The sequence below is a fragment of the Ascaphus truei genome, chromosome 1 (assembly GCF_040206685.1).
Source record: "Ascaphus truei isolate aAscTru1 chromosome 1, aAscTru1.hap1, whole genome shotgun sequence".
NCBI lineage: Eukaryota > Metazoa > Chordata > Amphibia > Anura > Ascaphidae > Ascaphus > Ascaphus truei.
Window position 1 is genome coordinate 99,535,903 of NC_134483.1, and position 16,436 is coordinate 99,552,338.

Here is a 16,436-nt window from a genome sequence, read left to right on the forward strand (position 1 = left end):
CAATAGTGTCCGCATACAGTAGACCTTGTGCTCTCTCGTCCTAACAGACACCTCTATGCAGTGTTGTGTTTAATGCTGCTCAGGTCAGGCAGTAAATCCTCACTAAAGTAAGCTGAAAATGACGATATTAGGGCAATAGTCTGTAAAACGAAACAACTGCTATAATCTGCAAAAGTCAATTGACACCAGATATTCAGAACACTAGTTCCTACAGTACAGTAAATGCTGATTCATCAGGGTAAGCCAGCAGCACTGTATCAATGTAGAGCCTGCAGCCAACACATATCTGATGATCAGTGCAGCTGATCCTAAAAACAAAATCACACTGCAGCTCTCCGTGTTAGACCTTAAAACAGCAGTCCAAGCTGCTGTTTTTTTTTTTTTAGTTTTTACCCCCTCTTTAATACTGTATGTACATCAATACAATCCACACAATGATAAGTAATACTGTAGCTAATATGGGATCGATCGGCAAAGATTCAGCTCGAGGGTGCACTAAATGGCTTAGAGGAATATTCTGCAGTCACTAGAATGCATAGGCATATTAATATGACAAAGTTCTGAGGGGAAGATCATGTAACCAGGCAATCACTAGATACAATTAACTGGTGCACTGCTAGAGAACGCAGGGCTCAAAATGGGTGTGTCAAAAAGCCTGTTTCAGAAGAGGAAAGGAATGTGACTTGTGAATGGTTGCAATAGAAATAAAAAAATGCTGGTTACGTTATAATACATTAAAAATGTAGTTCAGAGTTGATGTAAAAAATGCTAAGAGTATTTTATCATAGTACAGAACTGATTTAGTAAAAAAAAAAAAAAAAAACATGTTGGATATTGCTTGGTCTGCAGCTTTAAGGTTGGGATAAACTCCTATCAAGGGGTGAGCAAACTTTTTATGCCGAGCCCCCCTTTTCATCCATGACATTTCTCGCCCCCCCCCCCCTGCCTGATGTAATCAAAATCACATGAAAAAAAAACCTTTATTAAACGGTATACAATGTAAATACTAATATGTCTAAATACTTATTTCAACAGCTCGTGCATGCAAAATTAGGCTGCGTCCACGCTGACATCACCAACTCTCCAAACATGAGCACAGGGTGTCCTACATAATTTTGCAAGCACGAGCAGGGGGGTATGGATCGGGGCTATTTCTGTACTGTATGTGTGTGTGTGTGTGTGTGTATATGGGAGAATGTGTGTGTGTGTGTGTGTGTGTGTGTGTGTATATGGGAGAATGTGTGTGTGTGTGTGTGTGTGTGTGTGTGTGTGTGTGTGTGTGTGTGTGTGTGTGTGTGTGTGTGTGTGTGTGTGTGTGTGTGTGTGTGTGCGTGGCTGTGTGGCTGTGTGTGTGTGCACGCACGTGTGCGCATTGACTGCTGCAGAGTGTGCTTCAAAGTCAATTTTGTTTGTCTCCCCAAGCACCAAGCTTGAGAGAGCGTACACCCCCCCAGTTTGTGCACCACTGCATGCAATCACAACACCAATACACACACACTCACAACACAGCCACAGCACACATACTCAATCACACCACACACACACCCAGACACAACACACAATCAATCACAACCAACACAGAAAACACACACACTCAATCCTCTGGATCAATAAGTAAGTATAGATATAGGATAAAGTATCTGTTGTCTAAATTTAGCATAGGTTGAACTTGATGGACCTACGTCTTTTTTCAACCTCATCTACTATTTAACTATGTAACTATGTAATCACAACACACACACACAATCACAACCAACACACAATCACAACACACAGAGACACAATCACAACCAACACAGACACAACACACGCACACTCAATCACAACACACACTCAATCACAACCAACACACCACACACATCAGACACAATCACACACTCAATCACAAGACTAACACCACACACTCATATCACAACACACACCACACACACACGCAATCACAACCAACACACAATCACAACCAACATAATCAAAACCAACACAGACAACACACACACAATCACAACACACACAATCACAACCAAAACACAATCACAACCAACACACACACACACACTCAATCATAACACACACTCAATCACAACCAACACAGACACAATCACAGCACACACTACACACACTCAATCACATCAACATAGACACAACACACACACTCACTACCAACATACACAGACACAACACACACATCACACACAATCACAACACACAATCACAACACACACCACCCACACTCACTACCAACACACACCACACACAATCACACACAAATACAATCACAACCAACACACACTCAATCACACCACACACTCAATCACACCCCCCCCCCCCAGGTGAAAGTAATATTACTATACTACATGCTCCGGTCCCTTAGGCTGCGATCCCAGTAATGTCTGTGACACGCGCACCCGGCGGGGGGCGGCGTGTGTCACAGCGCTAACCGCGATCTGCGGTCTGACAGGGAGAGGGGAGCTTGTGACGGGAGGGGGCATGGTCGGGGATTTGCGGGGGCGTGTCCATTATGTCACGCGGCTGGTTCGCCCTCATTGGGTGAACCGCCGGTGGGGGCATGGCCATGCCTCCGTCGCTAGGAGTAAACTCAAGTTTATTGAGTTGTGAAAAACCCTGCAGCACGGCGCGGCTGCACCTTCTGCGTGACGGTGCGTAGTGGGCCCAGCCCCATTGAGGGGCGGTGCTTACACGCACAGTGCACGCCGCGCCGTGCGCACAGGCTGTACTGGGACCGCAGCCTCACGCTGCTGAACACTGGAGCGAGTAAACAGGCAGGAAGAGAAGGAGGGCTTGTGTCTGTGTGCAGAGAGAAGCCCCGCCCCCACTGCAAGCACAGGGAGCAGCAGCACAGAGTTTGTCAGCTGCTTAGCCGCCCGTGCACTGCTCTGCCCGCCCCCAGGTTTCGCCACACAGCCTGCGCCCCCCCTAAATAATTTGGCGCCCCCCAGTTTGCGCACCGCTCTCCTATACTAATGGGGAAAACTCAAAAATCATTTACAAAGGCTACCCATGGGGCTAAATATGCACCATTCATTTACAATACCAGCTCCTTTTAACAAGTATTCTTATAGAGAAATCTTAAAGCTGATTTAACAAGGTAAGCCAGCTGTGCCACACTGCTAGTCTGCAGCAATGAGGTATTTATATCATTCCCACAGCTGACATCTTAATGCAGCAATACTACTTTCCAACTTTTTTTTTCCCTTGTATTACTTTTATATGGAAAGCATGAAACAATGTATAATTCTACATTCTTACCTACGCTGGCAATCGATTGGTTCTCCTGTTACAAATCTGTAAAATTCCTGATTGTATGTCTAACATACTGTAATGGCCACTTCAGTCAATGTAACTCAGCAGCGACAATGTATTTTTATATTAGTAAGGTAAAATTATCTATTGTTACAGTTTACAGCTCAAACTGCTGGGAACATTTGCCACAAATTATTCCAAACAGAAAAGTGTTACAAATATCTTGCACTGCTTGGGAGGTGGTTTAGCACCTGCTATAGAAATAATAAAAAAAAAGCTTTCAAACGCATTGAAAATGGCATTACGAATTGAAATAAATAAATAAAAAACAGTCACTTTTATCTAATAATACAGATTTATTTAAAAACACCCATATTATTTCACATGTTTTTTCTACTATAAACATTAAAGGATAGCAGATTCTTCTGTTATACCTTCAGGATTGTGATTTAGTATCACACAACTATCTTTTTGTGATTACAATAACAAATAGATTAGATGTAGCAACCGTTTTACCCTGGAAGTCGTTTGGCTTATTAAAGTCTGCAGGCAGCCAATTGTGGAAGATTGCTACTATAGGGCTACCACATCAGGAAAGATCCTAGACATTGGTTTTCCCTTTTCAACCTACAGTACCTTGCATTGTCGTTGCATCTTTACTTTAGTTATACTTAATAACCAGAGCCATTTTTATCATTCGATACAAATGTTATTTTCAATAGTAGTAAACAATGGCTTAATAACTCCCAATTCACATAACTCAGTACCCACCTCTTTTGATATTATGCTGTCTATTCTGTGAACAAGCAATTGTTCATTGTGAATAATCATTCAATAGAATTGCACTTTAATAAACCAACGTGTCTTCATGTGGAAAATAAATTAACGCTTATGAATGTCAATCCTCTTCACATTGGTCATTGGGTTGAAATCAACATCTTTTGATATTTGTTTTCCAATGTATTTCAAGTTGTAGAAAAGTTCCATGTGGCCGTAATTTGGGGCATCTGAACAATTTTTGGCACTGTAAATGTATTTCATTTTCATAGGTAAATGCATAACTGCTGATAACTGATGCAATTGAATTTAGTATTCAACTAATCAAATACTAAAGGTATTTTCTAATGAGTATGCAAGCTATTTTTGGTAAATTTTAGTTGCTAAAATTATGAAATAAAATTACACATAAAAAAGTTTGCTTACACAGAGTTGCAGTATATTGGTCACTTTAGGTCCAATTAAAAGGTATCTACTAATATAGTGAAATTGATGTAAACAGTTTCATGTTCAGAAGATATACAGTGTGCTATTTTGTCAGTAAGCATTGCAGATTTAAATTTGCAAAGCTATTAAACAAATTCTAAATCAAGAAAAAAAAACATTAAAGTGAACAATGACAGAATTTCAGGGCTCAGTATTTTCAATTTATTGCAATTTCATGTTGTGTGGGTATTGCTAAAGATAAGCTGTCGCTACCTGTAAATGACTTCTTGTGTAATGCGTTTAAACATTTCCAACGTGGATAAATTCCCACAGTTTCAAGAAATAAAATCTCTCAAACTTTTTCCCTAATTGTCCTTCAAAGGAGATTACCACATCATCAATACAAAATTATACTGATGACTTTCAAATCAAATTGTATGATAATTGCCTGAGTGAAACCACAATAAATACTAGATTTCGGTTTACCATGAGTGATTTTGCACATCTTTGCAGCCAAGTTACATCCTGATCTGAGCTTTTTTGTAGAAGAAAAGTAACAATATTTTAGTGTACGATTATCACTCCCTGAATCTACACAAGTGATTTACAGAAGAAAAATTGTCTGCTTTTAATATTGAAAGTAAAGCTTTTTACAGTGGTTTCCTCAAAGCTTGCACTTACCAACCTCCACAACACTAGAACAGTTGGGATCATTGAAGCCAGCTGGACACTCACATGAAAAGGATTCATCAGATAAATCTGACAAACAGATTCCCCCATGTTCACATGGGTTGGGGTCACACACATCACCTATGAATAAAAAGAGGAAACGTTTGAATCAGTCATTTATAAAACTATATCTTTGATTGCCTTATTTTTATTTTAGGTTTATACATTAAACAGGTTTATGCATTGCATATAATGAATTTGCCACCAAGTGTAGTCATCACACCACACAAGTGCCCCAATTTTCTTTTTTTGACCTCACTTTAAAACAATTTGAAAATGTGTATTGATATTCCCAAACTATATTTGAAAATATCCTGCTACAGTTAATGAATGGCGGCTCTAGGATTTTGCTGTATAGGAGTCATGGGTTGACAATGAATAAGACGTTAGAAGGAAAATGCAGGCCCACTGTAAAAATGTCAGAGGTTACTCATCAGCCAGTGCTTCTTATCAGAAGGAAATTCTGAGGTCCCAAAGAAATCAACAGTGGAGATTTGGAGTGAAACAGGCACACTGACTTGCAATCAATAATTATTTATTGTGCCAAAAGAAACCAACGTTTCGGCTGCATATATCAGCCTTTCTCAACGTGACAAATTTTCACTGCTGACAATGAATAAGAAACAATCCACTTGCTGGATAAGACATTTTTAATTCACTGTATTATTTCTGACAACAGTAGATTAAAAAAAAGAAAAAAAGAATTTATTTCAAATATCTCTTCTGCTATTCAGGAAACATTAGCCATTAATATGGTTTCTCATATCAGATTCCAGCTAAAGAAAATACGCTAGTAAGTATTTTTACTTTTTTCCCTGTAGGCTTATTTAGGGGCCTAAGGCTAAAGCTTAAAACAAATAGAAAATGTAGGAGAGATATTATATTTATATAAAACTTAAGTATTCTGTTTAATTCTCAGAACTTGTATCTTTATTTTATTAAACTATAACCTTTTTGTTGGAATACTGTAGAACCACTATCCCACATTTTCTTAGCTAAATCTACTTAACACCACAATGGTTTTATGTAAAGAAATTACCGTCTGTTAAACCGGCTTCTAATTTCATTACTTTAAAACAAGGATGCCTACTATATAATAATCCAATGTGTACACAATTATATAGCAATAGGTTAAAGATAAAGATTCTCATTCTCTCTCTCATTCTTTCTCTCTCTCAACACCAACTCGTTGAGTATAAAAAATAAATGTGTTATACAGTATATACATTTCCTACATACCAGTGAAGTATGACAATATTAATTAGAAATGATATATCTGTTATGGCAAAAAAATGGCAGAAGTGTTGCACATTTGTTATTTTGAAAGATGTTGCATTGTAATCACAGTTGGTAAATGAACCAGCAAAGAAACAAAAGCTCTGTCACCTTCCACAGTCCTGACAAATAAGCATACCAGGTGTGTTTGACAACATGATTAAATTATTTTTGACATAGCAACAAGTTTTATTTGCTTTTATAATGTTGTAAAAGAAATGTTCCACTTTTTTTTTTAACCTTAATATCACAACTTTGTAGCCTTCAAGCAGTTGTGGTGTTCTTGCAACTTAAATCTTTACAGGCTTCAAATTGGTCGCTAACAAAAAAATTACAAAGGAAAACGGGAATATATGAAATACTGTATTTTTCAAGTAAAATGTGACTTTCATCTATTGTGACTGCTGAACTAGCTTATGGCAATTTAAAGCATCATAAATATATCACAATATTTAACTTAAGAGGTTCACAGCAGTGTATCAAAAAAAATTACATTTATTGTAGATAACAGGCCACCCCAGCTGTATCACAAGCTACAATGGTGGCTAACATCCAAACCGCTCTCTAATAGTGAGAATGTAACCAAGCTCCGGCTCCTGCACATCACAAGACTACGATGTCATCAATGAACACAACTCCAAAGAAACCAAGAGCATCTCCAGTGCTAAGCAATTCTGGACGCAATCCCACTGAAACCAGAAGCGTCCATGTCGGCAAGCACCAGGACACCGAGTACAGCTACGTCTGGCTTCAGGCAAATACTTTATACCAAATCGGTCTGCCATGTAAATAATACACTATGAAAATGACCCAGAATAAATATACAAGGCAAGAAAAACCTAACACATCAAAAGTATATGTACCCCAAAAAAAACATCATGCAAAGAATTCCTATAACAAGATTACAGGCATACCCCACATTAACATACGCAATGGGACCGGAGCATGTATGTAAAGCGAAAATGTACTTAAAGTGAAGCACTACCTTTTTCCCACTTATCGATGCATATACTGTACTGCAATCGTCATATACGTGCATAACTGATGTAAATAAGGCATTTGTTACAGGCTCTATAGTCTCCCCGCTTGCGCACACCTTCGGTACAGGTAGGGAGCCGGTACTCCTGTTCAGGACGTGCTGACTGGCGCATGCGTGAGCTGCCGTTTGCCTATTGAGCGAGATGTACTTACTCACGAGTGTACTTAAAGTGAGTGTACTTAAACCGGGGTATGCCTGTATACATAATATAGAAAAATCTTCACAGAAACCCCATAGCATTTGAGATGTATCCAATGTAAACATAACCTAATAAATAGAAAAGGATTCACAACCACACAACATTTAAGATATACATATTAGGGGTATATACACGAGGAGATAATCAATACTAGAGGGGTGGAGTATACAGTATTGTTAAATGCCCAAAAGAAGCAACACATCTATGTCATGGATAAGGTAGATGTCAACACACAAGGCATTCAAATCTGAACAAAATATACACTACACATCCATGTAAAAAAATAAGATTGCAAACAAATTGTAATAGATACAATACTTTAACTAGGTGTAGTCCCATTTCTCTATGCCCAAGGGAAAAACGCGGGCAACTATGCATGCTGCTATACCTGTTGCTCACAGGGGGCCTGAGTCTCTGCCTTGGGGAGCCTGGGGTGAGCTCTTTCTCCTTTACCTGCAGCGCCTCCACCCATGAGGGATCCCAGCGTTGGCAGGATAACCCCTAACAGGAACCAATACACGTAAGCAGGCAATACACCAAACATGTATATAACTAATCTTTACTGTACACAATACTAAACACACATAACACAGGTAAGTACCAACAGTATAGTGCAGTGACCTCAACACAGAGTGTTCCCCCAAGTACTGAGGGTGCTGTGGCACCAATAACACCTGGCATCTTATCACAGCAATTCCCACCCAAGTGTGAGATAGCGCTACCCCCTGTGGATTTAGGTGCACGTTGGGTACCTGCCTGGGTACTATCACGTAGCAGTGCCTCCAACACAAATCCCCTCTCTCCTAAGGGGTTTGGATTCTCCTTGCCATGTGTACTCCAGCTGGAGCGTCTCACAAAATGTCTATGGATCCTGTGACCTGGTCCCAGGGCACCGCATCGCCTTCCGGTCACCAGTGCAACAGAACTACTATGGTGCTAAAGGGGAAGAGTCCCTATCTGGGGCATTCCCTACAACACTCCACTGACGTGACTCAGGGCCTAGCTGGGATTTAAGGGGCAAGGTTTAGGCCTAGCCCAGAAAGCACTGCTCCCTGGACCCTACCTTCTGTCTTGAACTGTATCTTCCATCCGACTGAGCACACTGGCTCCTTGTCCCAGATAATATCCTGTCCTTCTCCTGCTGTCAGACTCCCATTGGCTGGGACAGCCCCATGTGAGGTTCCCCTCCCCCCAGAGGATTCTGGGACTGTTAGTTCCGCTGTAGTCCTTGCGAGCCTATCCAAAATGGCCACCACGCTATTCCCACAAAGCATTATGGGGCTTGTAGTTCCTAATGCCTTTTGCAGACATTTAAAGATTGTCATCACTCCAGCCGCTACTGCGCATGCGCAACAGGTCTGCAGCAGCCGCTACCTTCCCAACTCGCGTGGAGCCCAGGCGCATCACCCAGCAGTTCCCCCTCACAGGAGGTAAGGAGGGAGACTTTGCTACATAGGTATACAGAGAATTTCTTGTAATTACGGAAAGGAGGCAGCTAGAAATCTAGATCAGAAAATGAGAAAATGAATTTGAAGTTAAACTTTTTGATTCAAGTGAAAGGGATCCCACATGGCTTGAGAGTAGATTTCAGACCTAGAATTCTGATAAAACAGAATAATGTTTAAAGTGGAAAAATATATTGAAGTGTTCTTCCTATCAAATCATATTGACTATAGAACATAACAGATAGAGAACAGTTTGCAGAAGGGCATGTCTATGGAAGACCTGACTACATTATAACAGACTGAATGAAACCACAGCCTATTTCAGGAAGGATGAAGGAGGTGGAAAGCAAAAAGGGGAGCACATTTCTCACAGATGCCAAGAACTGGCATACTGGAATACTTTCTGGGCAAGCTACTTGCCTATCTGAACAAGCTCCTCACCCCTACCACAGGCAGCACTTATCTGAAATCTGACTCCAAAAGACTGTTCATAGTCCCAAGGTTCAACATACTCCTCTTTCCGTGCACCCCACAACTGGAACAATCTACAGCCGCCACCACTCTAAGTTCTTTCAAAACTAAAGCTGTCTCACATTTTAATCTGGTCTGTAACTGTTGAATACTCCTATAACATATATTATCTCTATCTGTGCATGCAATGCCATGTATATAATGTACTGTATAATCCTTTTCACTTAGTGTAACTATGTATTTGCAACCATGTATTTGTCATTATAACTCTTGTGCCAAGGATATACTTGAAAAGGAGAGGTAACTCTCAATGTATTACTTCCTGGTAAAAGATTGTATTAATAAATAAAATAAATAAACTATTCTATGGGAAGAGGCTCTAGCTGGACATACAGAGATCAGCTGAAGTACAGTATGGACAGAGAGCTTCCTTTTGACCATCAAGAATGAACAGGGAACCAGACTGGTAACTTATGCCAGGAAGCAACACTTCAAGCAACAGATCTTTTTAGTAGGTGTCCAAGGATATACAGCCAGTTGTGGAAAAAAAAAAAGGAGGAGAGGAGGGAAGAACACAGAAAGTGACATGAGGATAAGACCGCAAATCCAGAACGAGATAAGGCTAGTGGTAAATATCTCTAACAGAACTCTTTCCTAATCGGAAATAAGGACATTGCAGAAGGAACTTTCTTTACCCCTACTTATAGACTCAATTATCTTGAATTGGATATTGATTTATGTTTTTATTTTTCATAATTTAAGATTGAAATATTTTTTTTTAGGAGGTAATCAATATATTACTCTTCAAGGAGGTCATTTGTCACGTAGATCGGGATTTGATCAAAGTGACGTAGTAGCAATGACAGATTCTACAGCATAGATGTTTGATCTAAAAAGCTTAGAATCAATTCTAATCCCTGTCGACTAATAATGCAGTTCAGACATCTTTTCAGATGGTTAGTAATGATACAGGCCCTTAAAGAAATGTGAAATGGAAAAAATAACCAGGCGCTTAATGAAAGTGTTAGAGTGATATCATAGTGTTAAATAAATAAATGGCTGCTCTAAAACCCAATAAATGGAATTAACCTCTAAATTCCAAATTTGAAATGGTGTGGAAAAAACTAAGGGAGCGTTCATTTCAAATTTGGAATTTAGAGGTTAATTCCATTTACTGGGTTTTAGAGCAGCCATTTAATTAACACTAGGATATCACTCTAACACTTAAATTAAGTGCCGGGTTATTTTTTCCATTTCACTTCTTTTTACCTCACTTTAACCCTAGGCAGCTATCACTGTATATCACATTATTATCAAGCTATTTTTCTGTTTTTAATTATTTATTAAGGATACTACTGCTGAAATAAATAAAAGTCAAATGTTTAAAGACTAAAAAGAAATTGTGACATTGAAGCTATTCCAATTAAGATCAATACCCCAAATATGAAATATGGTGAAATAATGAGAGAAACTATTAAGCAGAGAGAACATAAAATGGTGGGACCTGATCTTTTTTAGAAAAATACGTAGAGAGTGGCCGTATACACAGAGGTCTCAGAATTTCTAAAAAAAATCTTGTTTTGATTTAAAAAATCAAACATTTACAAATATTTGGAAAAACATTGAACCAGTGTTCAAGTGAGCTTATACGGACACTTGCATCTCACCATAGGAAATGTTTGGAAACCCTAGATGTTTGAGCGCTCCCCTAGTTATTTCCTCACCTTAAAGAAATGTGGAAGAGACAGGTCAGTCCCCAATAATTTGTCTTATTCAGATGGTCAGACACTTGACAAGTTGCAAAGATACAGTATGATGATATCTTTAAGACAGCCAACAAGGGGGGGGGGGGTGCTCTTTTGATCCTGGATAAGGCTTATTATAGGGAAGAGATTTTAAGCCAACTCAGCATTTGGGCTAATTATGATCCTCCTCTTAGTGATCTAACACCTGATATCGTGGAATATATTGTAGATAGACTGCTTCGGCAGTTAAAGACCAATTAAAACCTAAATGTTGATACAAGTATCTCATATATACCAATCCCAAAATACCAGTATTTTACACACTGCCAAAGATTCGTAAAGATTCTACACATCCACCTGGCAAATGGATTTTTCACAGGTTGTCTTTATTTTCATATATTTGATGTGTTAGGTTTTTCTTGTCTTGTATATTTATTTGTGTGATTTTAATAGTGTATTATTTACGTCAGACTGATTTCGTATATAGGAAATGTGTACCTTGCTCCCTCATCCCGCACAGCAGCGTAATTAGTTTTGTTCGGTTCTTGGCAACATGAACACTTTTGGTTTCTATGGCATTGCGTCCAGAGTTGCGCAACAACGTAGATTCTACAGGTTTCTATGGGGTTGTGTCCGTTGATGATGTATAGTCTTGCAATGTGCAGGGGACGGAGTTTGATTACATTCTCACTATTAAAGAACGGTTTCGATGCTAGCCACCAATGTAGCTTGATAAAGTACCAGGGTGGACTAAAATGTTGCTTTTTGTATCATCTCCTGTTATGTACAAAAGAATTACATTTTTGATACACTACTGAGTGCTATGGACCCTGAGTTGCATTCTGTTTATAATTTTGAGGAATGTAGGTGTTCCAACGCAAACTATACCATCAAAGGATTGAAGACATAATGTGTTTATTCCCAAACGTAAGAAGCTGATCCAATTTGAAATGATTGTTTACATATATTACAAACATTGGTCCATGATAACTTGTATGTACAGTACTTTTATTTGCAGGCATACTGACCTCTAGATAAAAACACATGCACAAAGAGAACCCTATTCTAAAAAAAAGGGTTTATGTTAATGAATCAAACAAATTGGGCAAGATTAACTAACACTGTAAGGTAGTATAGAGTATGTGATTAAACCAAATTGGAATAACAGGATAATACAGGCTTTAATTAATCTAATCACCAAGATCATTCAAACGTACTATTTTTACACGTGTGTACTAAAAACAGATGTGCAAATCTATCCCAGCTCACTTAGTTCACATAAGTTCCATTAAATCTTTCATGAAATGTGCTGTTCAAATACTATAGGTTGACAAAGTGAATTTATAAAACATTTGTTAGTAGAGCAATAGTATAAGGAAAATAAAAAAATAATTTACCAAGCTCCAATTAGAGGTTTTAGAGCTCAATACCGCATTGATTGCCATGCAAGTCAATAACAGTAAAGCAGGATTGAGCTTGAATATCCCTTATAGGAGATTAGTAAAATTGAGGCCAAAGTGTTCTACCATTCTCACATAATGAGATAAAAAGAAGATATGAATTATGCACACACTTTTCACTGGGAATTCTTATACCTGAGTGTTGAACTAAATACATTCAATGAGTAAAACTTATTTTAAATAAGAACATAGGGCCTCATGCAGAGAGCATCGTTATTTCAAAACTCGCCATTTTTTGTTCAATTTCCCTCAGAAAACGGCATAAAATGGCGAGTTGCGAAAAACGCGCCATTTTTTTATTTCTATGTTTAAAACTCGCCTCGCGGCTGGCGAGAACCTCAATCGCGCCATTTTTAAAACTCTCCGAATGCAGAGAGGTGCGAACGGCAAGTTGCGGCTGTTCGCGCCAAAAAAAGGCGCGATTCTCGCATTTTTGCCGCGCCACGAAAATATGGCAAGATGGCGCTCGCCGCCTATAGTAAAGGGGAAAAAAAAGGCGCGAATTTGTTTTTACACGTTTCTGAAGCGCGCATCTCGCCAATTTAAACTCGCCACACGCATCCATGTTAAACATAGCAGAATTCGCACTTTTCTGCATATGGAGAATAAAACTCTCCAAAAAAGCTACTTTTTATGAAATTCGCCATTTTTAAAATTCTATGCTCTCTGCATGAGGCCCATAGACCCAAAAATAAACATTATTGAAGCTCCTTATTAATTATAGGTGGTGACACTCATTACTTTGCCCTCTAAATATCTCTCCTCTGGCAAAATATTCTTGCATTGCAGTAAGGACATATTGTATTGTTAACGTATGCTAGAAAAGAAGGCTCTAATCTAATGAGTTAATAGACTCTAAAAGGATGTGGCTAATACTGTATATGAGGTGTATGGGAACTGGAATCTGAAAGTAACTTCAGACTTGGCAAAGCTTACACGTTACTTATATATTTAGTTGTATTTTTTCTTTAAAGAACATTTGATGCTACAAAATACATTAATAATTAGTATCATTATATAATAGCATGTTAATTTTCAAAAAGCAGCAAAACCCCAGGGCACAGCGTCATGATTTAATACCGAATTCTAACACCCAAAACCAGGAAATCCCAGTCTCACATCTGACACCAATGCATTTTACATTTCCCAATGAATTTCCCTCTTAGATAAATTGAGTCAGCATATTTAATAACAATGCCCCCGAAAGCCCTACGGTATTTCAAACAACATTTGAAAGAATAACATTTAAAGTATAAGGTTAGAAAACACATTGTAAGAAACCGTCCCTGTAGTCTTTTTTTCTAGCATTGCCCTTTTTCACTGTGTTCAAAACTGTGCGATGTATTTGAAACTGCAGTGCTTCATTTGATGTCATGACAAACACCTGCAAGGAGAATTCCAAGCTTCCCTGCTCGAAATATAACCTGCTGAGTGTGCAGTTGCAATGTTCATTTATGTTTTGTTAAATACTAAATAGCTGTTGGATATTCTTGTAATAAAAAGTATACATTACATATGTATCATCTGCCTCGCTTTTATTCTTTAATACAAATTATTTTTGCCCAGTTTCAATTTATTTGTATTTTTTTAAGGGAAAAACACATCCATTGTGAAGCTCAAAAAACATGAACCATTTTTATACGGTAAAGAATAATAGTTACATAGTACAGGTGCAACTGCCTGTTGTCGACCGGTTGCCGTGCATGTTTTGCAGGACAACCTCTAGCATGTCACGAGGTTGCAGTGGCCAGGCTAATGGCCCATCGGTTTAACTGGCTTCACGTGTCTGTAAGAGATGCGCAGTAAGAAATAGACTGAATCAGTCACTAACTGCGTGCCTCTAATAGGTGATCGCAGAAATTTAATTTTAATAATACAGTATTGTAGCAGGGGGTTTCCGAAGCTGAACCGCATTAATACCAGGTCCTGGGACCCCCTGCTTCCCGAGTTACAGGCCCCATTATGGGGTGCTTGTAGGATTCACACAGCACAAGTCCCATTCAAACGCAGGGACTCCCGCCGTGTTAATCCGATGGGCCATTAAGTCTGCTGCGGATCATCTCAAGGGGTATTTGGAGAATTGGCCGAGGTTTTGTCCCGTGATTCGGTCGACAACCGGCGGTTGCACCTAGGCTAAATATAGACAACAGATACTTAGCCTACATTTGTACTTACAGTATATTGATCCAGAGTAAGGCAAACAAAAAACCCCAGTGAAATATCATCTAATGATATCTCATAAGGGGAAAAATAAATTCCTTCCCCACTCCAAAAATGGCAATCCGATTGGATCAACATCCTTCCCCCTTCTACTTGTTTGGAATATCCCTGTATACTTTTCCTTTCTAAAACAATGTCTAACCTTTTTTTGGAAGATATCTATTGCATCTGACATAACAGTCTCCATGGGTAATGAATTCCACATTTTGCTGCTGGTGAAAATCTCGTTTCCTCCAACTTTATGGGATGACCCTGTGTTGTTTGTACTGCCTTTGGGATGAATAGTTCTTTTGAAAGCTCCTTGTATTGTTCCGGAATATATTTGTATATAGTTATCATATTGCCACTTGCATGCCACTTTTCTAATGTAAAAGAATCTAATTTAGCTAGCCTCTCCTCATAAATCAGATTATTCCAATTTATTAATTTGGTGGCTCTTCTCTGCACTCTCTAGTTTCATAATGTCTTTTCTAAGGAGTGGTGCCCAAAATTGTACTCCATATTCAAGGTGTGGTCTTACTAATGCTTTATAAATGGGCATCATTATGTTTACTTCCCTTCCATCGCAGTTTAATGCAAGATAAGATCTTGTTTGCCTTTGCAGCTACTGTATAACTTTGGGCACTATTGATAAGCATGCTGTGACAGGGTAAATAAAAGCCACCAGCTATATGCCTGGCAGACATATGTTTAGTCTGCAGTGCAGCAGTGAATAGGTTAACTTCAGCTGGGAAGCTCAGGCATTTAGTTGGATCCCAGCTGCCTAATCAAGGTGTGTTAAAAATCCCAGGATGTGCACACATGCAGCCTAGCTGGTCAGGAGACAGGAGTGGAATACTGAACTAGATTACTGCTATAAGGTCTGTCTTTTTGTATACTGTCTGAAGCAGGGAAATACCCTGAAACTCTGGAGAAAGAACAGCTTGATTTGAGGTCTGTTTTGCAAAGTACATGTGTTATGATTTGTTGTGTTTACCTTGCAGAAGAGAAACTCTTTTGTTTGCCATGCTGAAGACAAGGAATTTTGTTTTGTCTGCTGAAGAAAAGCTATTTTTGTTTTGTGTGCTGTATATATTTTAAAGCTAAATAAATAAGCCTGGTCAAGAAACCCGCGTGTGTAGTTTATTTATTTATAAAATATTTTACCAGGAAGTAATACATTGAGAGTTACCTCTCGTTTTCAAGTATGTCCTGGGCACAGAGTAAAACAAATACTACATGGTTACAAGTACAGTTACATAAATGAACAGGGTATACATTATATACAAGACATTGCGTGCACAGTTAAAGAAAATATATACAGGCATACCCCGCATTAACGTACGCAATGGGACCGGAGCATGTATGTAAAGCGAAAATGTACTTAAAGTGAAGCACTACCTTTTTTCC

General features: G+C 38.8%; 1 protein-coding gene across 9 annotated transcripts in view; it reads right to left on the reverse strand.

Moving 5' to 3' along the window:
* EDIL3 (EGF like repeats and discoidin domains 3) overlaps positions 1-16,436 on the reverse strand; it is a 647,511-nt gene that overhangs the window by 462,948 nt on the left and 168,127 nt on the right. For 6 of the 9 annotated variants that reach the window (XM_075592658.1, XM_075592675.1, XM_075592665.1 and 3 more), the window contains exon 2: positions 5,146-5,274. In XM_075592658.1, coding sequence (XP_075448773.1) covers positions 5,146-5,274 — 129 coding nt within the window. The remainder of the gene's footprint in view (positions 1-5,145; positions 5,275-16,436) is intronic. The other 3 variants (XM_075592685.1, XM_075592647.1, XM_075592638.1) reach the window with 1 other exon arrangement.